This window comes from Ciconia boyciana, chromosome 6 (assembly GCF_034638445.1).
Source record: "Ciconia boyciana chromosome 6, ASM3463844v1, whole genome shotgun sequence".
Classification (NCBI taxonomy): domain Eukaryota; kingdom Metazoa; phylum Chordata; class Aves; order Ciconiiformes; family Ciconiidae; genus Ciconia; species Ciconia boyciana.
This window is the reverse complement of record NC_132939.1, coordinates 21,797,728-21,823,746: the sequence shown is the minus strand read 5'-3', so window position 1 is coordinate 21,823,746 and position 26,019 is coordinate 21,797,728. Positions and strand designations below refer to the sequence as shown.

Sequence of the window (26,019 nt, the reverse complement as noted above, 5' to 3'; positions counted from 1 at the left end):
TAAGTATATTAATAGAGCCATCAGTTTATACAATAAATACTTCCTGATATAACTGTATAAGACTACGTCAGAAAACAAAGCAATCTTCAAGGAAACTAAAGCTAATTTAAACAGGAAGATAAGTTTATAATGAATGATAGTAACAACCTCATTCATCTTCCTTATAAGTCTTTCATCACTCCTCAGTGGATTTCACACAAAGAATGAATGTCACAGTAAGTTTCCACAGGAATATGCAGATGACAATACAGAACTCACTGTTTTCGAGAGGTAGATACAAGGCTTAACAGGAGCAAGAAGGTAGGTTTCACTCAAAAGCATGGTCACACTGGGTTGCATTTACAATGACATAATGACATTGTTTCAACTATCCTGTTGTCTTCTCAGTGACTACCTGTCAACTCATTGAACAGGGGGAATGCTTGCTTAATAAATAATAATAATGTTAGTCAAGACAATGGCTTACTTTTACTTAAATAGAATAATCTTGCTATAAAATCTAGTACAAGGCTTACACTTAAAAATAATGGTTTAACTGGTCAAGAAGGCATAATTCATCCACTCTGCCAGGTAACAGAGACACAGGTCTGCAGAGGCGATGACTGTATATACTGTAGATACTGCTGGTCTAGCCACTTTTGCAACATGCTCTTGCTCGAGTGAAAATCCTTTACCAGAGAAGTCTTGAGGGTTAAAATCCATTGCCCTTTGATATCAACTGACATCACCATTCCTGAGTTTCAAGCAACTGAGCCTCTAGCCATTTCAAAGAGCATTGTGAAACGTGGCAATGCATATGTTCAGTATGAGCCATTCAGAGCAACCTATTTCATCCTAACTGCTGCTAAATGCACTGTAGGAAGTCAAACCTGTACAAAGGTATTAGACTTTAGTCCACCTCACAAATGCATTAAAATACCTTTTAATAAAGAAGACTCAAATTCCACTGCATACAAATCAAATTTGATTAAACAGGCTAGGCAACACAGCCATTCAGAAGCTCTCTCCAAGTATGCTCAAACCTTCATAAGCCTACATGAGCAGTATAGTGTTGGCAAAAGATAGCAAAAGGTGTGAGGGTGTAGGGTGTGTGTGTGTGCGCACACGCCCATACACTCCCTCAAAAACACCCCCCTCCCCCCCGAAAAAAACCCCCACACCTCCAAAGCTTTCCCTTCAAGTTCAGGATTCCTTGTACAACTAATACAGTTAGTGGGTAAAACATACCCTACACCACCTCAGAACAAGCTCACACTACATCAAATCTAGATTAAATCCCAGGCTTAACTCACCTCCCACACAAGCTGTTAAAACTAACAATAAATGCAATAGTAAGGAAGAACTCTCAAGACCACTGGAATCAGCATTAGGTAAGCCAACCTAGTTTACCTCTATGGCACCCTTTAATTAGAAGGCAAACTACACTGAAGGGTGAATTCCTTCTCACACGTCCACTCAACTGGTATTACCTATCAGGAATGGAGGTAAGGGGGACAAAATACTCCCCCTTTTCAATTCTGAGCTCAGTATGAACTGGATAGTGGACTGATATGACAGTTCATTAACAGAAGGAAGGACAACATACTAGAAGACTTTGCTGAACTGCAGGCAACAGTGCTGAAAACTCCTTCACTTTTCATGGCTATGTAGCTAGTTAATTCAGCTTGTTAGCAAGGGACAAATAGCTCCACTGGAAAGGACAAAAGTTTTATTCCTTATAAGCATCAAACTTATATAAGGCAACACACTGCTGTCCTGTATTTGGAATTTCTACTTGGATTGCAATTCATGCATTGAAATGAGTGGTTTTGTTTCCAAAAGTGCTTGTTCAATAACAGATCAGGAATTGGTAAGAGGACAGCTGCCAACCTTAAAGCTAATATACAAAACATTTTTGGTCAAGCTGATCTGGAAGTAATACTGAACTGAAGAGGAAACAACTTAAACTTGACTGGATTCCATCATTTATAAAAGTACAAATAAAAGGGCAGCCATAGTTACCAGTTCCACCTATGATCCTGTGTTTTTTCCCTCCATTTTCACACAACTGATCAGTTTGTAACAATTTGCAATGAGAGTGCCACTGAAATTTGCTGCAGAAAATGCAAGAGAGGAAGCAATAAGGGCAATGCCATTATACATATGTGGGTTGTTTTTTTTATTTCTGTATGCAATGCAATGTTTAGGCACGTTGCTTGGGACGCCTTCTAAAATAAATCATTGGCCATTGTTTAGAGTATCCTTTTGGCTTTAAATACTGGTCAGAAAAACAAATTATGTAAAAAATAAATGAATATAACTATTACAGAAACAAAAATGGATTTGCATCTAAAAGTGCAGGAGGTGAAGTACTTTAACCCTTTCACCAGATGATGTGGCAATATACAGTATATTGCTTCTGTTTGAGAAGGCTGTTGGAATTTTACACTGACATAGAAAATTATAAATTACACAGAATTAGTTTCCATAATCACTATATATATATACACAAACCAGCGGTGAAAAAACTGGTTTAGAACATACAAATGAAAGCCTCACACAGATCAGTACAGTGAAAGTAACAATTAACATGCTCTGCTGCCAAAATTTGTATTAAAAACACTCTATACTTTTAAAATGCATGTACTGTAATTACATTAGCAGCATGGGCATTTCGTTTACTTGACTTGTCTAAAAGGATTATAGCGTTTTAAATACGCAGATTGTTCTGAAATGTTCCATTGTATAATGCTTGGTATTAAACTAAATCTTGGTGAATGGGTTAAAAGGCAGGTGAATCACCTAAACACAACAAGCCATGTGCACTTCAAATATTCTTGTGTTTCACCTGTAAGGTATTGTTTCAAGCAAACAAGACTTAACAGAGCATATGGCTTTACAGTAACATCAATTTGTCAACTAAGTTGTAGCAATAAATACTTAAAATCTCTACCAATAGACTTACATTTTTGATCTGTTTTAAGCAATACAGAAAACAATTACCAATTAAAAAACCTGTTGTAAAATGCTGAACACCAAAAAATTCTTATTTAAATCACTTTTGTAAGCTAAAACAACCAAAATAACATTTATAGGGCATTTCAGTTTCAGAAGAAACATGAATTAATTTTCTTTTCTTTTTACAAGGTGAAAAATGTATGAAAACTGCTAAATACTTTGGTCACACTAATCAAATAGTTATGTCTCAAATACATTAGATTTGTGTATTCACTTTTTTATAAAACTATTCTTACAGCCATTTTAACTACAGTAACACTACTGTCATCATTACATGGGTAGCAGGATCTTATTTCACAGGCCACCCATTATTTAGAACAATACAATATAAACATACGCAAAAATTATTGGTATTTTTCAATGTGCAATATTCTTTACATGTATGAATTTCTGTACAATGTCTTAAAATCTAGAATATAAATGTTGCTGGTCCTGATCCCTTGCGAAATTAGTGCAGCAGTGACTGGCTTCAACAGGGTGTAGATGAAATCCTCAAGAAACACTCAAACACCTGGATATCAGTTCATTTTCTTCAGCCAAGTAGACATCACATATCATACAGGGCCATTAACAGACGCCTCTCCTAAATGGGTGTGTTGATCAGTCCTAAGAGGCCAAAAAAAAAAAAGTAAGCATACATGAAACAAGAAGGGTCCAAAACAAGTTTGGCTAGGTGTAAAAAAGCAAACAAAAACCCCAAAAACAAAAACCCAAAATAAAAAACCCCAAACCATGTGTAGCATGACCCCTGAGTTGAAGAGAGGAAACACAAGCTAGTAACATGTTCATCCCATTTATTTTCTGAAGTCCAGCACTTCTGGAGTCCTTACTGCCTAATTAAGCATAACACTAACTGAGCACACCACTGAAGAGTGTTTGGTCTTTATTATCTGAGCTACTAAGTGATCAGATAGGGAGATGTGATATCTCCCCAAGAGAATCACTAATAGAAAGCACATTTCTGATACTCCTCCAAATCTTATTCTGTGAGGTGAAATGTGATACCAGGGGTATTTAAGGTTGCATTCAAAAGTAAGCAGCTAAGACACAACAGGAAACAGTGTCTTAAAAAGACTGCTTTTGTTACTAATCTAATCTACAAACTGCCATTTCACAAATACTTTGACTGTCAGTCCATTAGCATGAAAAGTTCAGGAAGTAGGGAGGAAAATAAAGAGCAAACCTGCAAAAGTGAAAACAGTAACAGTATATACATTTCTAGATAAGAAATTTAGTGTAAATGTGGGCTCAATTGCCCTGGACTAGCACAAATAAAGAGATCAAATCAGTAGTGCATGAGAACAATAACAACTGCAAGCAACAGAAGAAAAAAAAAATCTCAAATTCCACTCACTGCAAGTCTACTGAATACATCTGAAGATTTCCTTAAATATAAATACCATTTGGAACTGCACATGAGAAAAGTTACCTGTAACTCCCGTTCTCTGATGGTGTACATCACAGAGAAGCCACTCTTGGGTCCGTGCTCTACATGCACATGACCAGCAGGAGTCCCCTAGCTAAGTCTTTGGCTGTTAAGCTCTAAAAACACTTCTTAAAAAAAATATGTACACATTAGAGAAAAGACAGACAGCACTAGACAAAAGTAAACACTTTAGAGAAACCTGGAAGGTAAGAAACAAGTGCTGCATGGAAAGGAAGTCTGACAGTCTGCACAGCAGTAAGTCACTAACTGGAAAAAAGTCCATGACAGAACAGGGGTCCTAGCAGAGATTACCACTGCTGGCCACCAGCCAAAGACATACCTAGGGGACTCCTCCCACTAGTCATAGATGCATGGAGCCCCAAAAGCACAATTCTGTTTATCTTTATACTGCGCTTATATGAGGATCTGCTGTGACAGCCACCTTTAGAGAAAGTACTGGGCTTTGCTGAAGCCAGCTAGATTCAATGAAAGGAGTTCCTCCAGATTTCCCACAACTCAAAAGCAATCCAAACTGTTAGCTCGGAGAGCCCTCTGTTGGTTTACACAACCATCTTTACCCAAAAGGCAATTACCTAGTATCCAAAGACTTCTTCCCTACAATTTAATGCTGATAAGCATTAAAAAAATATTGTCTTGATAAAAACAGTACCTCCAGATATAGAAGAGCCTGTGAAAGGTAGTTTCTGGGTTTCCCATTTTAAGTAAGTATGGAGGGTTGTTTTTTTCTGATTAGAAACCACTTCTTGATTAAATTTATGGTATTTATGCAGAGTTGGAAGTTCTGGCTTACAGGAAAAGGTAGCAGTGTTTTAGTGTAACACCCAGTACCACAGAGGTAAGACATACTAGCTCATAAGCCTAAAAAACAGAATCTGAATTTGTCAAACATGCTTGCATCTTTCCTAGTCTGCATACAGTATAATCAACATGCAGTAGAGTTCTGTGTTGTATGTAGAGCTATACTCTAAATCTTTGCTTACAAAAGCATTTCAATTTTGTCTTCACAAGAAAACTAAATATATAATATAGTGCCCACAAAGTCTTGAAAATTATTACTTCTTTCACAGGATTTGTGAGAAATACCATGTTTCTCCAATAATAGTTTAAAATCTATTAAAGTCAAGAAATACAACAGCTTTTAAACTATTAAGCAATTAGATAAATACAGATTCAGAAAATATGTATGTGTCATATATATTCTGAATTCTGATTTTCAGAATTATACCCCTGTTTATACTGCAAGGCAAAAGTGACTCCTGGAATTGCTTTTAATCAAGCAAAATCCTCTCTCCAAAAAACATGCTCCCATTCAGAACATCCTCAGCTCCCTAACAAGATGGCAGCATGCACAGCTCTGACCCCCCAAGCCCTGCCCTGCAGGAAGAGGAGCATGGTAGACCTAGACCTAACTTATGTAAATTTTCAGGACAAAGTCAAACTTACTCCCCTAATTATTTTTTTTAAATCATCACTTTCATAAGTGTATCAATTCACTATTCTAACTTAGTAACATATCACAAAACAGAATGGGGATATTTACAACACCCTGCAAGACAAATAATACAAGGCAAATACATTTTTGACAACTTAAGAGTCTTAGAAACAACAGAAAAGATAACTTGAGAGAATTTTATAAAATAGATGCAAGTACATGTTTAGATTGAGCTAAACTCAGAGGTGATAACAGAAATTCATTAATCTCTTCAGATCGATCCTATTAGAAAAACATGCAAACTGCTATTTAGAGGACTGAAAGCATCCTTGAATGCAGTTACCTCTGTTCTGGACTGCTGTTAGTAGGCTGCAGAGCTGAAGGAGCCTCTTCTGCAACCTCTGCATTCTCTTCTACTACATATTTACAAGAAGCATCCTGTGAGGTAGACAATTTTCCTTCCTCACTTAAAAAAAAGGAAAGAAGTTACTTAATTTTTAAGTTCACTTATAGGGAAATTTCAGGCAAACAGGAGAAAACTGGGAGAAGGGTCCATATTTCACATGCAAATGGATTTTAAGTTATGATTGCAACATGAAGATAAAGCACATGGCTCTAGACTTTACAAACACCTAATAATGCACCAGTGTTTATGTCCATTAAAACTTGACTGGATAAAAGGGCAGGAAATACAGTGATTACAAGTAAGATCAGAAAGGAAATAAGGAATGTGTGTGATGCCTGAAGTGGTAACAGAGTCATGATCCTTTACTGTACATACCGATAGGATTTCAACACTCTGAAGCCAGTATGCAAAAGTGGAAGGAAGAAAGTATAAAACAAATTCAAGATTCCCTCAGAAACTGACATTAGAGTCTGTCCACAAAACATATCAGCAGAATCATTAACTCATCACCATCTTTATTAAACTCCCTAATAACCCACAGTGAAATACAATGTTATGGATTACGCAGTACTAAGACTGCAGCCCAATCTATTTCATGAACTTCTTCTCAGAGACAAAACCAGACATAGTTCAGTGAAAAAGTAGTACACTCACACTATAAGACATTACCATGTAACTAGGCAGCCTCAAAAGTCATTAGCAAACAAATACTTGTGTTTCGCCTCTAAATCAAAGCTTTTCTGCCTCTCTATTCCACCCTCTCCCACCTCAGCCACACCATTATGAGTGCACTAAAATACAAATTTGACCATATAGCTGCAAGAGATAGTTATAGGGTAGCTCTGAAGTAGACACAAACATCAATCTTATACCTCTGTGGCAACAAATCTATTTATTCAAGAAGTCAGGAACATTTTAAAGCCACTCTCCTCTGCTGATTTTTCTTCCTATTCTTACAGTTCTCCTTTCAACGGATCCTTTAAATTTCAATGAATCCTCCTCTTTCCTCCCATGCCTCCTTATATCTGCAGAGCCTGTAAAAATAGTCTTTTGCATTGCAACCTCTCATCAAGTTCCAGTTTTCCCCATCTGCTCTCCCCATCTCATTTGCCTTGATATTCTTTGTATTTGTTCAAAATAAGATACTTATCACCATCAGAACTGGCCTAATTTTTTTATTTTTTAAAAAGGGGCAGACTGCTATCGTTCTTCCCTTCTCATTCTCCATTTTGAACCAAATTCAGAAACCACATTTTTGTCCTTTGCAGCTTTCCACAAATTAACTACTGTGCTTATGATGCTCCTCCTCCTCTCAACATTGACTTCAACACCATCAATTTTCTATTGGCAGAAACCTATATAAAACTTAGGGCTTAGGTCATCCACTTTGCCAGGTATGCAGGCCAGAGTAGGACCTCCTCTCACTACTCTAATTGTCCCTTAATCGGGACTTTTTTTTTTCCCAGCATTGTTTTAGATATTTATTCCAAAGGAAATATTACTTCTCTCCCATTTGTTGTTCTGGCATATTTAAAAGTTGGTTTAATGAAAGCCATGTGAGCATTGACTCAGTATGAGACCACATACCTCTATCAGAGGTAGAACAGTCTCCATATTTAAGACCTCACCTTTCAGCCTCCTTCTACATTTATTAATCTCCACTTTCCAAATCAAGATCCCAGAGTCCCCATTGCTAGAGGTTTTCAAGATGCAACTGGGCAGAGTGCTAGATGAGATTATCTGGGCTCCCTTTCCCACAAAAGGTTGGACCAGATAATCTTTTGAGATATCTTCTGACCTGAGTGATTCTATGATATTGCCTCCCTTTGCACCTCTGTGTCCTTTTAACTACAAGAATTGAAGTGCTTACTCCACAGCTCAAGCAGGTAATTCCATGAAGGCAGGCAGGAACTGCCACCACATGCTGCCTCATGTTAGTTTTTGCACCAGTATCAGAAGTCACAGAACTTTAAAGTGCATGTGAACTAAAGCAGTTTAAGGAGAAGTGCGAAACCACCATGGATAACTACATCCAACTGTAAACATCTAACACAATAGGAATGCAGACCATATAAAAGCATTCCCCAAAACACAGAATAAACTGGAAAGCAGATGCATCATTTACTAAGTCAGCAAGGCACCATGGTTCCATGCCACATCAGCCTGCACTGTGTCACAATCCTCCTCTAAACTGCTTTGGATCAATTCCTTTAACAATGCCATTTGATTTATAAGCACTGTGCAGCCATAAATGCTCCCTCCTCTGTATTGAAAAACATCAGAAGTTAAGCCAGGTGCCAAAAGAGATTAGAGTCATTTATTGCTTTGATAATCAAAAGGATGGCAGCAAGAGTGACTGAAAGTTGTTACATTTCAATTCCTGAACCATCCAAAATGAATAGCACTTATCTACTACCACTAACGGGACAAAGTAAAATGAATTTAAAGGGCAACATAAGGACTAACACTGGGAAGTTTTTTCCTACCGAAATGGACTGGGATTTTTTTAAGCAACTTCCAAGACATGTGGACAATTTCTTTTCAATATTTAAAGCTAGAATAGAGACTAGGAAATTATTCTAAAAGAATGAGATGAGGGTTGCATGCCAAAATGCTAATAGTATGTTCTGATTTGTCAAGATCAGAGGCAGGTGCTGACACACAAGCTCCAATTAATAAAGGCAAAATTATTTTTGCAGGTCAGACTGTAGCCTCTGTTTCCCTACATGAAGATCTGATACTAAATAAAAACACTTGATCATTAAATCTAAGATCACAAAGTCTTAGTAGATGATATCTTAAGTAGACTAAATGGAAATGTGCTTTATTCCCATAAAAGGATTGCAACGTTGACATATGTAATATGGAATATAACCATGTTGTAAGACTGTTATTCCTGAATCAAACACTATCAGAAGATACCAAAATTAAGGAGTTTGCTCTTCTGGTTATTCTAGAATTCTACGTGCCACCTGTAGTCCAGAACAGATTTGACAGCATTATCCATACCACCAACAGTGATCACTCCATATGTCTGATGAGTTACTCTCAAGAGCAGTTCCTGGCTGGCCTTCAACTTCTGTCCTTCATCCTCCTGGATGAGAGGGATGGAATTCCAACCCAAATCTAACAATTCCGTGCAAAATTTAAAAAGCTTAGCTTTGACATGCAATTAACTATGTTAAAAGAATAATTGTACATAAGAAATGCACAATAATGTGCATCAGGGTCAAAAGTTATTGAGTCACTAATAATCTTCCACTGAAATTAAGGCTTGATATGGGAAGTCATATGTTACAGTAACTTACTAGAAGTAAAATTTCAAAGCAATTACTTTGGAAGAAGGTTTCTAGTTAAAGCCTCAGGAATTACCACTTGCAAAGAACTCTTTTTGATGACACGTACTGTTCCATCAACAGTGCTTATTTTACAAGGGTGGGAAGACAATAAATAGGTATCCTCACCTTTTGAAAACAGCCGTTTCAGTTTTAGCATCTACAGTAAGACTCAGTGTCTCCTTCATGCTGCCGTTCATTACGGTTTCAGTTACCTTGTCTGCATTTTCTACATCATCCTCTCCATCTGAGCTGGCCTCCATAGCAACACTTCCTGGGGCTACATATACAGAAGTTCTTTAGTACACAGCTGGTTATGTTTCTATTTCATGAGCAAGCATACAAGCCAACAATATTTTTGCAGTTTTGTACACTTGAATTTTTCCTTACAGAGAAAGTCACCTTTCTGCAACCCCCACTATACACATATATAGAGCATAAGTACCTCTACAGATGGCTTAAGGAAAAGTCACATTCCCAAACTATTATTTTTTTTTTCCATTTTGCAAGCCACTTCATGATCTAGATAGACAATGGTTACTGCAACAGGTACACCTGAACAAGACTTCAGTAGGATTATAGTGATGTCTTATTCTTCTATATAGTCAATTTAATTACACAGGCCCACACAGCACAAATTTGACCGTAAGTTTCCAAGTACAGACAAGCCTTTGGGAAGTCCAGGCTCCCTGGACTTCTCATCTGCACTTCTTGTTCTGTCTGTTAATAATATATACAAAAAGCTAATTAGCACATGTTTGGCCTTCAATCAGTTCATACATGTAGAAGAAGGAATTAGTGCATGCATAGTGAAGGTAACGTGGAAAGGAATGAGCAGGAAGGGGAAATTTGAACACACAGAGGCTACTGGCCTATTGCCACATAGGAAGAAACTAGAGGCTACCACTCTCCTTGGGCATCAGCTCAGCTAAATAAATGCTGACACAGCTGAGGATTCTCTAATAGAACACATTTAACTTATTTGTAATGCTTTTCTGTTCATGATGTGCAGGCTTTTGAGAGGCAACAGTAACACTGGCTCCTGTTTTAAATAGGAAACTGCTTTAAATAGTTCAGGAATTCTTTGACAAGCCATTTTCGTTACCTGGCAGAACAGCAGCAGAGGCAGATGAGAGGTCTCTGGAAACCCAGATTTTGAAGTTCAGGGAGATCTTTATCTGGTACAACTCTTAAAATCAATTTGTTTGCATTTCTGAATGCAGTGTACTTACTCTCTAGCTGTGTTGCAAGAACAGTTACATTCGCACTCAAGGGATCAATTGGGTCTGTGTTTGTTTCCATTTCCACAGGAGAATTACTTCTTAAGGAATCTTTTGAGCTTCAAATACAAAGTAAAAAAGCTTTAGAAACATTTCTGAATAACAGAATGAAATGTTCTTAAACAGTATTTTTAGTTCTATGTCTATGAGGCCTAGAACTCTTACTGAAACTGAATGACAGCAAGTTTTTTTTGTAGGAGTCTTGGGAAGACAGGCTAAACAGAAGTTCAGTAATGCAAAGTCCACCAGAACTGAGCTGACTGAGTATGTTTGGCAGCAGTTTTATTTTTACTTGTTTTATTTAATTTGATTACAAGTAGTAGTGCACATGTCCCTGGTAAATAAGGCACACCTGGCTCCTTGCAATGCTTCCAACATTAAGTGACTTTCTAAGCACACTCTTTGCAACTTGAAGGATGGTTCTCTGCTGAGACTGCCAACACAGTCCTCATCATCCACCTCAGAAGTGATTTTACTACTTAATTGTATATACAGTAGAGCTACAAGTTTTTCATTCTGAAGGAACTCAAAAGACAAGATTTGGCCACTTGAAACACTTCTCACCGTTTACAGAATAATGTCTTTTCTATCTACTAACATGGCAACTCCAAGTCTTCATTTTCTAAACCTGTAATTCTGTTATCAGCTTACCTGCCTCAAGCATGAAACAATACACTGTTCTATGTTGGAAAAACTGTACTTTCATATCCGAGCTGTTTAATGCCCACAGACAATTGAGAGCCAGATGTATAAAAGGAAGAGTATTCTGACTGGAAAAGGAATCAGTTCTTGGCAACTCAAAATTTACATCTTTATGATTAGATACTTACACTTTCCTTTCTTGGCTTGAACTCTACATTAAAAAAAAAAAATTAACTGAAGTCCTCTGTGTATCTCAGGCACTCTCAAAATAATGCAGAACTGCCTAACCTAGATATCACAGCTGCATAACCACGTGAGTTTAAAAAAACAAAACCAAAACAAAAACAAACCTACTTGCTTTATAACATCCATAAACCAGAATCATCATAGACATTTTATGACCTTTACATTCAACAGTTCGTGTTCAACCATTCACTGGGTTCAGTCTAATACTAATAAAAAAAAATTAAAAAAATCACAGCCCAAATTCTGGTCAGAGACCAATATTAAAGGACCCAAATATTCTTTAAAAATCCTCTAAAACAATGACACACTAGGATCCACCCATCCTGCTGTGAGGTAGATCATAAAAAGACATACTGTTATAACACATGCAGCCCTTCAGACACTACACACCTTGTGTTCCACCAGAACACTACCGATACAGGCTTGGGTAGAGACGGACACCCCAAGGAAAACACACAGCAGCTGCCATTACATTTAATAGTGAAGAACTTGCCCTGAATCACTAACATTCTTACCTCAAAGAGGATGTGAACTCTGAAAAGGAAGCCCAGCCACTTTCTTTTGCTGGCATAGGTTCTTCTGTACTCCACACATCAGATCCAACAGAATCCAGACTGGCACCATGTGCAGTCTCCATGGGTACATCAAAGTTAGCTGACCAGTTTGGTGCTGAAAAACCATCAACAAGTTCATTAGGAACAAATTTAAATAAAGAACATGAGTGCACATATGCCTAACACACTTATTCTCTATATGTACATTCCAAAAAGAGCAGCAAAGTTCATAACTAGACTTTAAAGCACATGCAGAAGAATCCTATATACTGTTAAAAAATGAATGCATTCCCTAAAAGGGAAATTCTGCTAGTAATGCAGAATTTTAAAAACAGTAACTCAGTATTCTGCTAAAATTCGATATAGCTTATCTGAAGAACAAAAGCAATAAACCATACTAGATCACAAGTATAATCCCACTTTATTCTTTAAACTAACATCAACATTTGTCATCATTTTTCAAAACTAATTTCTATAATAAAAATATATCTTAAGAGTTTTCATCCCTTTTTCAGTTTCCTATGCACATTTTCCTGAACATAGAAAATGAGCATGTCAACTTAGGTATAGGCAGTCTCTAAATAATTTCTCATGCACTAACACCACTGCTAAGTTTCAGAAAAGTTTAAGGCTTTTTACAACTTAAAATATTTATTGGGATTTTAAATTTTGGAGCAACTGTGACTTAACAGCATCTAATTTAGGATAGGTCAATTCAAAATACTTCACCTACCCAAGGGAAACATGTTTTTCATTAACACTTACATACAAAAAAACAGGCTGAAAAGGAAGCTCTGACTAGCAATTAGAAATTCCAACCCAGGCAGATATGGGAGGAGACCCACATGGATCAAAACTTGTTTGACACACAGATGCCAACGACACCAATCTGACAAAAGAAAAGAAAACCCTTAACTTTTCCTTCTATTTTAATTTAATTCCTTACAGTCTAGATAAACACAGGGCTTTTACCTACAGATATCACCAGTTTAACTAAAGCCAGTTTAGTCTACTGTGACTTGAACATGAAAACTTTTAAACCAATTACATCAGTTAAGTTTCCACATAAGAGTCTACTGATGCACATCTTTCATTCACACATGAAACCAGACCAATGCAAATTTACTTGGCTTCTGTAGGAAGTCTTTTAAAAGAGCATTGTTAGATTCTGAAAGGCTTCCAGTAAAAATAACCATATTTTACATTTGGAGATTAACCTACTAGTTTTGCAGGCATTCAAGATGTATAAACATTTACATTTCATCCTTCCCTTTCTGATTCCTCCTTTTTTCCCTCTTGAAGTGCAGAAACATGAATTTTAGAGAGACTAAGTAACTTGACTCAAGACACATACGGAATTCAAACTTCCCAACATTTGCATGCTCTGTTGCAAGCAGTCTTTACAGTGGGAAAGAATACTTCATTAAGATAGTTGAAATAAAAACAGTAAATGAGGAAAACTCCCACAAAATAAGACTGCTAGATATAACACTTTCCTGTAACTCAAAGCAGCTGGGAGAAAAGCTACGTACGTTCACTTAAGTCTACTTCCATTTTGTCCTCTGTATTGGTGTGCGATTCAAACAAGTCTTGTTTTGTTCCATCCTCTTCTTCAGAATCTGTACTTTCTTCACTGTCTGTACTGCCCGAACTTAAAATACAAAGAGATAGTTTACATTCTGTATTTAGTATCAGACCAGGGCACAACGAAATACTGGGGAGTTTGAGGCTGAAGAGAATTACAACAACTATCACTTCTAACAGATTAACCGAGGTATAATTTGTTAACTGTTAGTATTCCCCTCATTTCTCTCAAAAAAACCCAAGGTTTAAGGTTTTTCACTTGATCATGTAAAGAGGCTATCTTTTCCCCCCCCCCATTTGCAAGCAAAAGGCAAAGATTGGTTTTACTCCTGCCATACAAAAGGGAGCAGAAAAGCAAAGTAAGGAATCAGATCTGTGTACAGAGATTGCTGGTCTATTTGGTCTCTTTGCACTAAATGGAAGTACTGAAATACAAAACTCTCCTCAACACCAATCTAACAAGATATAACTTGATTTATCTTAAAATCTAACAACAAATCTATTTTAAAATCTCCCCAACTGTATTCCAGTCCATCCTCTTTAACTACATATATACTTTAAACCCTATTGGCATCTCTCCCTTCCTGGTGAGCACAACTAACAAAAAGCAAGGTAATGTGAAAAGGTAAGGATATCCCTGAAACACACCACATTAAGTAACCACACCACCATCAGACAAAATAATTGATTTTGTACAGAAGGTATTAGCAACATGCATTTCGAAGGTCGCAAGGGAAGGAGAGATCAGGTTTGTGACTCAAGCCACAGGAAGCCAAGACTACCCTGGGACAATATTCAGTAGATAAAGGGAGGCTGCACAGCCCTGAGAGTTTTGGGGACCAGATGCTCCTTCCCCTCAATGCAGCCTCCTATGCAGTTTTGTCCATAACCACACTGGTACCGTAGAGAGGTTAGTAAGAGGTGTACAGAGTAAGAGTGTACAGAGGTGTGGAGCTGGACTGCCTTGTTGAAAGCAAGAATAGCTGAGCAGGTTTAAAAGCACAGGGAAAGAATAAGCAGCAGGAAAAGAACAAGCTACAAAAGCTGAAGTGCAGGAAGAGCTGAGTAGGCAGGGCAGTGTTGCTATCTTCTGCAAATTACGTCTGGAAGACAGACACTAGAGCCATCCCTCTACTCATTTCTCCACAGAATGAAAATAGCTAGTTATGCTGGACAGCCTAGGCTAACAGTCAGCCTGAACCAAAAGACATGCTCAGTGTTGAGGGCTCACTATACTGTTATTTGGATGAAAAACACATTTCTTACCTGGAATGCCTCTGGGACTCTGGTGTAAATGCAATATGTTTTTCTTCCCAAATGTCTTCTTCATCAGAGCCACCGTCATCAAACTGCTGTATCCGCTCCTTACAGCATGCCTCAAACAAGGCTATATTGCCCTAAATACAGCAAAAGTATAAAATCTGTATTTATGATTAATCCTTCTACTCACATTAGTTAACATTTTGGAAATATATGACTATTCTGAAGAGAATCTTAAACAAGAGAAAATGGGAAAAAACCCCCATTTCTCTAAAAACAGCAGAAAACCAGAATATCTTAACAATTTAAAGCTTGTCAAGAAAATATTCAGTAGTGTCCGTTTTACTCAGCTACTAACAAGTTGAGTAGACTGTCAAAGAACAGGTAGGAGTTTCCAACATGTTTAAGAATGGCATGCAGGAATGACATTGAAGAGCTTTTCAGATAACCAGACCACCAAGTACTCCAGCTTTATTTTCTGTAGTGGGGTTCGTTTCAGCTCAAAATAATATCTAGGGTTAAAGCCTCTGTGCTTACTTTCCTGTCACCACAATCTCACTGGAAGGCTGAAATAGCTGCTACCCATAAAACACAAGTGTGCAATATGCACACAAGTGTTCTTGAACCTGGCCATACAAATTAAAAGCAATTCTTTTTAATACCGATCACAAAGAACAATAGTGTCTTCCAATCAGAAAATCTCATGATACAGGAACAAAGTAGGGTAGTTATTTTCCAAAGATTACACATCAAATGAGTAAATATAACAATCACCACCAAAACTGTGAGGTCACACCAAAGTTTAAAAGACAGTAATTTTTCTGACAATACAGGAACACATACTTACACTTTCATTCGTATTGAGGGTAAAGTTGATGTCTGAGACCCGATCAAAAGAAACACTACAAAAAAGCAGATGTATGCAATAAAACAAGATGTTGTATTATGACATGAAGACATTTCATTTCTCTTATATTTTTAGATTACTGAAAAGTGAGAAACCTAAGATTAAAGACAAAGTCGTTTCCAACATAAAACAGTCTGGAATGATATACACTAACATAACTGGAATTATATACGCAAATCTCAAATACTGTACTGTTATGCACTGGGAAAAAAAAAGTAGGCCTAAAGAATGCCTAATCTGACTAGGGTCTACCATGATACAGCTCAGAATCCTGCAAAGATCTGCGTTAGCAGTTCTTATACCTTCTAACTGATTTCATCACTCTATACAGAAGGACCTTCTCAACAGGAAGAGAGAAAGTGAAAAATGTAATATCAGCTTCTGTTTCCTAAAGAAAAAAAAATGCATCTATTTTTTTAAACCAATCACTGAAGTTACTTTCCAAACTGAACGCTAAATATTAGTCTTTACACATCTTCACCTATTAAGCTGTTGAGTAATTTCAGTAAAGTAATTACAAACATGTCTTAGACTAAAAATAGCATTAGGCAAGCTAAATCTCTAGGGGAAGTAAAAAGAAACAAGGAGGAAAAGATGGGAAACACTACCAGACTTTCAGAAGAGTTAATATGTTCTTTTTCTAGTCACATATAACAGTGCATTCAGCAGAGCATGTACTACTCTTCCTCTAATCCTCATTGCATTACAAAGTAGGGCACAAGGTAAAGCGGTCTAGAGGAACATAAGTTTTAAGTGTGACTGAATTACTGTGCAAGTTACCATCTGAAGTACTGTACAACAGTAAGCAGGCAATTTAAGCTGTAATTGACTCCTGCACAACAGGCATAACTTTAAAGTAACTTTATATACAGCTTAATTCAACTCATGAGTACATCATCAATATACCTATCACAAATCTCAAGAGATCTGCTTACACAAGTAGTCGTCATCTTTCCACCAAGACCATAGTCTAAGGGCATGATCTTAAAGGAATTCCAAATCCTATCCTTGCTAAAACCCACATGCAAAGTTAAAGAGTATCCCGAGTTGCCTCCTCTCCCATCATATCTTAATCTATAGTCTCAGCAGATTATGTGGTATAAAAAGGCAATGATCCTTAGATGGCACATGCAAGCTTCAGTCAACCATCACTTACTAAATGTGTCTTACAGAAGAGCACTGAGGCATTTTATTGTATTTTATGCTTCCAGAAACCATCTTCAAGTAATGTTTTTTACTCTTATCTGCATGTTCTTGCATCCCAAGCCACGAATTCTTACAAAAGTCAAGACCAACTCTATTTTCAGCAAGAACCCCTATTCTTTCCCTTTCCCATTATAGAATCAGTTTACTTAGAACTGAAGAAAGAGATCAGTTTTTGTGTGGGGTAGTGTGGTTTTTTGTGTTTTTTTTTTTTTAAACACCTGACCAAGATTGTTCTAATTTCCTCATCACTTACCCTATTTGTAGAAACAAGTCTTAACTGCCTTGACCTTGAAAACAAAGGTAGATTTACAATGCCCATCCTTACTGTCCCCTACAGAAAAGTACACTCAGACATGTTGTTGCTGTCATCTTTTCCAGGAAAACTTAAAAGCAGAGTTATTCATCTGGTCTGGTACATAGATTCAGTGGGGGGATGGGGGGGATCACTTTGAGGCACAGAGAAAGTAAAAGTGCCCCCAACAATGCCATGTCACTGGACAGACATAGCTTTCAAAACCAGATTTATAATTTAGTTATTTATTCACAAGCACTGTGTTCTCATTTTGGCACAACCAGGACATTAGAAATTGAAGATAAGCTGTTGCTTTCCTCTATAAACTGTTCATGAAGGCTTCTATCAATGTACACAGATGGTACAAAAAGACAGGACTGATTGGCAACTGCCTGACATCAGTAAAGGCTTGTATTTATCATCAGCAAAACCACAGCCAAATACACAGTAAGAAAGGAAACTCCCAAGGCTATAGTCAAAGCCAGTATAATGTTATACTCACTTGCCGATGTCATCTTGATCAGCAAACTTCTCATCGTTGAAGCCAAACTGGTCAATAAAATTGGACGTCATTTGTTGCATCTGATAATCAGAAAAGGCCTGGCAACCCCAGGACCAACGACAGTGATATAATGATTCTAATAATACTCTAAATCTTATTTGCCCATTTTGCTCCAAAGAAATAACAGTCTCTCTAATCTAAACATAAAGGACAGGAAAACAATGTCTTAACCTTTGAATTTTAAATGGTAACACTGACTACACGCCTACTTACATTTACTAACTTGAAAGCCAGTCTAATAGCAGCTCTCAATAAGAAAGTTCAATCTCTAGTTTAATAATGTGTTAATTAGCACCTTTCCAAATGCACCCCAAAGAAACAGTGAAACAACACAGCATACTAGATAAAAGAAAAAGCTGCCTTTGTTCAAAATAACATGAAGTTATAAATGGTAAGAACAAGAAGAGTACATTATATAGAGATACTAAAGCACAGTTGCATATTTATCATGTAGTTATCACTACAAATATCAGTCTCAGGCACACACATCAGCTGCATCTATTCAACATCTAGAAGGAAACTATTGGTTTCATTTTACACCTCAATGCAGTGTCACTGACTCAACTGTGTTTTGTTTGTTTGTTTTGGTTTTTTTTAAATAAAGATGCCAGTGCCAACTGCCTGCAGATGGGTATATACACATTAAGGTACACATAGGCATTTCCTCCTATCCATAACAATAGTTTTTGTCCCTTATTTCCAAGGACTAATTAAATTATCACACATTCTCTAGGGACTTTTAATAGTGTTATTTCCACATGTAAAGTCAGTCAATGCTAAGATATTCTAGGAAATATAGCTGTCGTAAACTGTCTTGGTTTCTTGCCCAGGTAGCTAAAGGGACACAGTATACAGACAAAACCTTTGAAGAAGGTGGCAAAGCTGAACAAAGTGAATATGGAAAGAAAACAAGAGAATGGTCAAAAAAAGCAAGCTTGAATTAAGGCATTATGAGAACTAGAGGAAAAAGGAGATACAGAAGGATGAGGTATACAGCAAGACACTATCAGGCTGGGAAGCGGGCCTGAAAAACCCTCATGACTGGTAGGGTCACCATGCTAAGACAGGCCAAAAAAAGAACTCTTTCACACTTTGATCCTAAATTTTAAAATCTGATAGTTAGTTCTGAAAAACTTCAGAATTTGATACTAACACAATTAGTATATCAACATTACACAGGTAGACAAGTGTCCCCCTTATAAAATAATGACTCTGCTTTACACTGGTTACTGAGCTCTCCTTTCCTGTAAAGTATTTTCATTATCATGGATATTAAAAAGCGCATGTGACAAAGACATTAGTAAAATTACCTTAATGGGAAGAAAAAACCCAAAGAAGTTAAACAGACTTGTTCTGTTTTACAAAAGGTGCAACCATTAAGAACACCACTCACCAGGATAAACAGAAAATTAAGACATGAGGTTTATGACATCAACTAGTTATGAAACTAGTGTGAAATCTTATCACTAGATCAAAATTGTCTACAACAAGTATGTAAAATGCACCTCTACACTGCTAGTGTATCTCAGACCTAGACAGTTCTATCCTGTTCTCTATTTTCAGTATGCTTAAGAGACAAAAAGTGGTACTAAGCTGGTGGAGAAATGCTTTCCTGGAGTAAAAGTTTCCAGAGCCACAGCAAGACAGCACATTAAATATTGCTGGCACGAGAAACCTTACAACCCAGAACTAGGTGACGGAACACACTTTCAGAGATGTCAGTTTTGAAGCGTTATTCAGAAACTTACATAAAAAGTGTTTCTGAGGAAGGGGGGGGGGGAGGCCGTGGGAGAGAAACTTTCCCTTCTGGAACAAAGGGTCTTCATTAGAAGAAAACAATATCAAACTAGATTTGGATGCCAGAAGAAAGAAGTCATAGCAAAGGTGCACAGGTAGAAGTTAAGTTTGACAAAAATAAATCAAAGATTAAATAGGTTCCTTAGTAGTTTCCTCCCTTATCCAATTCCTAATGGGTCCACTTGAATTTTGGAAGTTTACCTCCCGTTTCCTCCTTTAACTATTGGTCTAGAATAGGGTATTCTAGCTGAAGCCAGAGACACCTTTATGAACAAATTTCTGCAGCTGGAGAATGCTTTAAGTCATTTCAATGCATTTCCCATCAGTGATTTATCTTGTCTAGTATCATACTTTCCTCACAAGACCACTTTAGAAAATATATTTCACTAGCTTAGAAAAAAAAAAAAAGATTAAGAAAATGGTGACAAACTTGAAAGAAACAACACTGGAGCATCTGCATTTCTCCAGATTAACTACCGGGAACTGCTGGGATTGCCTAGGCACAACAGGTCACTAAGGGGATGCATGAAAAGCGCAGATATACTTGAAGATCTTACTTTCTCACTAGAGCTGCTACAGATAGCACCCAACTTAACAAGTTTGTATTCAGGTGCACATTACATGCACAAAATCACTGAATCAGATAAAAATGCATCAGATTCTTAAAGCTTGAGCCACCACCCACAATTCAAACTTAGATAAGCAATTATTTATTACAAAAACTATAGAAGATGCATAAAGTACCAAAGCGAGTCTTAGACTAGGTATTTACTACATAGCTGTTAGTGTGGGCTGAAAGATATTGGTTAATAACCTAGATAAGTAATTTGTTCCATATAAGGGATCTATCAGCAGTCTTGTGCCACATGGCTCCCATTCTTTCACCACCAGCAAAAGAATTGAAAGAGATGCATATTGCAGATAGTACAGTACTATTACAGAAACACTGTCATTCTTCATCAAAATGGCACCAATGTTCTCCATGATCACTCATCACAAAAATACTCTAATACAATAATAGTATTAAACACTGTATCATTATCAATTAATCAGCTATGAAAGCATTAAAACTTCAAGATGGACACAGCTTTGACTTAAGCTTTCAGTCTGGTTGATCTGAAAATTCCCTAGGCATTCTCAAAGTTTTTTTGTGAACGCCTAAGGAATTTTCAGATCAAATGATAAATACCAAATGATAAAAACCAAATGATAAATAATTATCTTTGAGTCAATCACAAATAAGTTGTCAAAAGCACATACTGAATTTAAAAATAAGTCATCAAGTTCATTGGAAATTTAGTTCAGGAAGATTTGGCTACATACACTTGCCAGGTATCAAGGGTCTATAAAGTTAAAAACATTCGAGCTGCTAGATACTACCCATCACAGGAGCATACTTAGCTCTTCATTTATATTGTTTGCAGAGTTTATATTGCAGCTGCAGAGCTTGACATTTTGCCAAAAACTAAAAGCATGTAACAACAAATAGCCAATCCACCTTGTTTCCTCATCAAAATAAGGGTCAACATTTAAGAAAAAAATCTATTAGCAAAAGCAAACAGAAACCCATACTTGCCTTCATAGAAATTCACTCTGCATCTAGTAACAACTAAAGTTAACACAGAAACTGTGTTCAACTTAGACAGACAGCTGGCATGTAAAATGTGTTCTTTGGCATAATGAGTAGAGATCTGCATGCACAGCATGATCAAAGACTAAAAACTGGAAGGCACACCAAGATATCGTGACTTGTGTTAAAAGCCATACCTCTGGGTTTGATAAAACACAGTCGTGTGCACGCACACAAGCCTTAAGTTTTATTTTCAACTTTCTACATTTGCTTGTGATAGAAATACAAGTTCCACTGCTTTTTTAAAATTTCTTATTTATTTTTACAGAAAGAGCAACTTACACTGTTAAAAGAATTCAACTTACCTGCTGCAGAGAAGAATCCTGTGAGAAGCCAGTTTCTTTAAAGTCAATTTCATCATCACTGGAAGAATGAATATGGCAGGTAGTAACCTATACAAAGGAATTTAGTCATTTGCATAGTATATGACAGCCACTCAAGTATACTCACACTATCTGTTTGAATCTTCAGTTTCATATCAAAACAAGAAACTGATTATTTTTAGTTTTCCCAGCTGCTATACCACATAATATAGTCCCTGAAATCTTTCAATAGTATTAACACATACGTGAGTATTAGATACCCCAAAAAAGCCAAAGCTTTTGACTACTTCAGAATGACTATTTAATATAAAAAGCCAGTCCTACAGCTGACAGTTACCTAAAATGAGAGAAAACTTGCACCTTGTCTTTGTACTGCACGAAATATACTGAACAGCAAGTGAATTAGTATCACCAAAATACTAAATTATATGCAGAGATCCTCCTCCTTTCCTATTTATAAAATATATAAAAGTTAAAGGGAAACTGTCTTAGGTATCTGCAGCATTTACAAAAAGACAAAATAATTCAACTTCAGAAATTCTCAACCAATGTGTACTTGCAGAAACAAACATAGAGTTGTTGCCACAGCAAACGCTGTTTTAAACACCACCCTTGAAAGAAGAGATTTTTTTTTTATGATCTGACACAGAACTAGTGGGAATAGTTTGTTCAGTGACACTGCTATCTAAGCAACATGTTCTTGGAAGTACTCATCTTCAATCAGAACAGCATTCCAAAAGTAATTTTAGCTGGGACAGCAATTAGCTAAAGTAACAGTACCAACAGCTGACACTTAAGACATACTCTATGAAGGATCACTAGCATAAAGAAAATCTACAGATGACAACATTTATACTGCACTATAATATATTGCATTATTCTACACACCCCTAGAACTCCATGTTACAGATTCTCAAGTGAAGTCAGGTGGTTCACGGATTCTTTTTACTTTTTGAAGAAAATACAAGTCTATACAAAAGGAGTTCTGAAACACATACAAGGCTTCATACAAGACAGACACCTTTATATGCTCCCACAAATACCACAGGACAATGCTAGAGTCAGGACACACATGCAAGAGAAATGAAGAAAGTTGTTACCTGAAGTATACTGTGCTTTTATGCTTTTTCCTCTGTTAGTATAACACTTACTTAAAAAAATAATTGGGAGCGCTTTATTCTTGCATGTCTACCATTCAGCCCTGCACTGTAATTTGCATACAAGAAGTACCCTGACCTCAAGTTAGTGAATTTCTGACCTATCAACACTAAAACTGTCAATAAGTGGGAAGAATAGTAATGCACAAAATGATCTCTGGGCTTCTTGTGTCTGGCGAAGAACTGTTATATCAAATGACCGACCAAGTCCATTGCAGGTTAGTGCTCAGTGTATATTTATGAAAATACTCTTGCAAAGTCTGCACACTTCAAGGTAATTATATGGCATTCCATACCACACCCTGAGCTGCCCTAGATACTGCCCCCCTCATGTGGGCACATTTTCAGAGGGCAAAAGTTAATATACCTACTCCTACAGCTGCAACTGGTTGCACATTAACTTGTTCAACTAATGAACAAGTTAATCCCCAGTAGAAATCCTGCCCTTACTGCTGTAACAGAAACAAGCTCAGGACTCTTAGCTAGACATAGTGTCTTCTCCCCTAAACTCTCCCTTTGGGAACTAGGAGGACATAAGGCCTAAGATATATGAGTTACTTCTCTTGTTTTCTGACAGCTGCTGTAGTTGAAGCATAAGCCTGAAAGAAGAAACCAGCATTACTCCACCCTAACAAATAAATGACAGAATTATGCCAGGGAAGGGAGTGGGAATGACCATGGCAAATTCCAGCAATTAATTCTTTACTTAAGAAAGATCCTCACTGTTCAGACCAGTTGTTTTCTAACACTAACACACAGCACAGACTTTTTGCAAATAATTCATTCTAACATGTGGCATTTTCTGCCTCATTTCCTGGTAACATTGAGACAGATTTTCCTTAAGAGAAAGGAACTACATGGTGATTTTTAAGGCAACCATGAACAATTTGTCCTGTAGACTTACTTTTAGGCTTAAGGGAGGTATATTCTCCTCACCTAGTCTTTAAGTATACCTCACAAACATTCAATATCATGACTAGTAGGATGCCATAAAGACACACATCTGAATTTATACAAAGTCTCTTGTACAAACCTAGTATTACAAATTGTATAGCATTCTTCACTGTACCAGCATCACTAATGCACCTTGTCTAAGGAGAAAATGAACAATTACTCCACATTTGTTTAATCTTCAGCTAGCTAAGTGTAAGTAGGTAAGCTTAGTGAAGTACTGCCAGAAGGACAATTTGCAGTGGGAAAACAAAAATAAACTTCCTGTGAAGTCTGTAAAGTGTTTTGGGGAAACTCTGAGATAGTTCTGCTACATGCTCACTTCTAAGTCTGCAGTTACTGTTGTTTCAGAAAACATAACAAGAATTTGTTTGAAAGACAGAAAAGCCTGAAGAGGGGTAAAGAGAATGAAAGGTATAAAGTGTTGATAGATTTACAATCAACATCCCTGATGTAAAACAACTGAAGAAGAATAGTCTCATGGCTGCAGCAGCAGTTCATTATGCACGGGAGCCCAGGACCACACACCTTGTTCCATTACAGTAAAAGAGCTCTCTCTGTTGAGCACCAAATGGCTGAAGCACTGCAAGTACTCACAAGATCAGTTATTTCCATAGCCTTCACACAGCTAACTTATTTACATATATTTAAATGAACTTCACATCATAAGAGTATGCACACACAAAGATCAGATTCATATGAGCTTAGTAAATCCAGTAAGTTGACTGAAGAAGATCAAGTATAACAGTAAACCACAGCTCTGTCATTCAGGTCAGGAACTGTGTGCTTAACTATTATAAAACCCATGACTAGATTCTGCTCAACAGCTTGCTTAGGACAGGAAAACCTTGAACCGAATAAGTCAGTCTACTTATCTATCCAGCAATAAATAAGGCTAATCCACAGAAAATTAAGAAAGGTGTGCTTAAGATCTTGCTCTGGGGACACTGAAAATCTGCACTTTAAATCAGGGATATAATTTTTCAGGTATAAACATTAGTTCTGATAAGCTGTTGTATTAACCCAGGATGCTTTCATCAACTTACAGAAGAGTTCAAACTCTCAGACATACCAAATGGTCCAGGTTTATAGATAGAGAGGACAGGCCTATGGAGACCAACGTGCAGATCAAAAGCATGGATATTAGGGGAGAGTATGACTGGGAAGAAACACTGTGGGGCTGTGTTTTCAGGAAACACCCATACAATAACTATAACTTAAACTTGACTCAGTAGAACAAGCTGACTTTTCCAAGATCTGTCTTTTAATATCTCCTACACCACATTGTACTGTCCATTACTGCTTATCTTTGAACTAAATGCTAATCCAAGGCTCAGGAGAATTAATCATGCAAGCAGAAACAAAGCCTATAACTTTAAAAATTCAAAGACACAGTATTTTCCAGATGGCATTTTAGATACAAGGATTTGTTTTAATGCTTCATATTTCTATTCAACTGAATATTGTGGAGTTTGGAGATGTTTTAAATGAGGTTTTATTGTTGTTACATCAAATACATTCAGGTAAATTATTACCTATCTAAAGTACTAATTACAATGTTATTAATTATAATCAGCTTAAAGTTCTGCCTCTTTAGATGACTCTTCTCTTGGCCTTGACCAAGAAGCAGTTTCTAACAAGAGGAAAATATCATTGTTCTACAAGCACTATAAACTTCTTTGCATTCACAGGCTCATGGAAAAAATACCATCTGTACATCATTTGGTCCTGTGCACAAATTGCACAGTTTCAGATGAACTTCCTATTGCTTCTATTGCCACACATAACATGTTAGCATTATGTTCCAGTTGCTATATTATGTTGAAGTAGCAAATTTAACAATCTGTTAGTCTTATACCCCAATTAATATAGCACCAGCACAAGTTAATGAAGCCACATGCAAAGCACTGCATTCCTAGAGAAGTCAGGTATATTAAAATTCATTAATTAGTCTGTTGACATTGGAAACAGCCTCTGCTTATTAAAGTCTCCAAGTGATCACTCTTAAACT

The 26,019-nt window shown here is 36.9% G+C and overlaps 1 protein-coding gene across 14 annotated transcripts in view; it reads right to left on the bottom strand.

The window, feature by feature from the left end:
• Window positions 1-1,193: 1,193 nt before the first annotated feature.
• PPP6R3 (protein phosphatase 6 regulatory subunit 3) overlaps window positions 1,194-26,019 on the bottom strand; it is a 66,272-nt gene continuing 41,446 nt past the window's right edge. For 8 of the 14 annotated variants that reach the window (XM_072866024.1, XM_072866016.1, XM_072866017.1 and 5 more), the window contains 10 exons: window positions 21,883-21,969; window positions 18,091-18,188; window positions 16,031-16,085; window positions 15,190-15,320; window positions 13,872-13,990; window positions 12,301-12,454; window positions 10,850-10,956; window positions 9,747-9,897; window positions 6,220-6,342; window positions 1,195-3,603 (listed from right to left, as the gene is read on the bottom strand). In XM_072866024.1, coding sequence (XP_072722125.1) covers window positions 3,552-3,603; window positions 6,220-6,342; window positions 9,747-9,897; window positions 10,850-10,956; window positions 12,301-12,454; window positions 13,872-13,990; window positions 15,190-15,320; window positions 16,031-16,085; window positions 18,091-18,188; window positions 21,883-21,969 — 1,077 coding nt within the window. In that variant the 3' untranslated portion in view covers window positions 1,195-3,551. Of the gene's footprint in view, window positions 3,604-6,219; window positions 6,343-9,746; window positions 9,898-10,849; window positions 10,957-12,300; window positions 12,455-13,104; window positions 13,229-13,871; window positions 13,991-15,189; window positions 15,321-16,030; window positions 16,086-18,090; window positions 18,189-21,882; window positions 21,970-26,019 lie in introns of those variants that run through there. The other 6 variants (XM_072866025.1, XM_072866026.1, XM_072866027.1 and 3 more) reach the window with 6 other exon arrangements.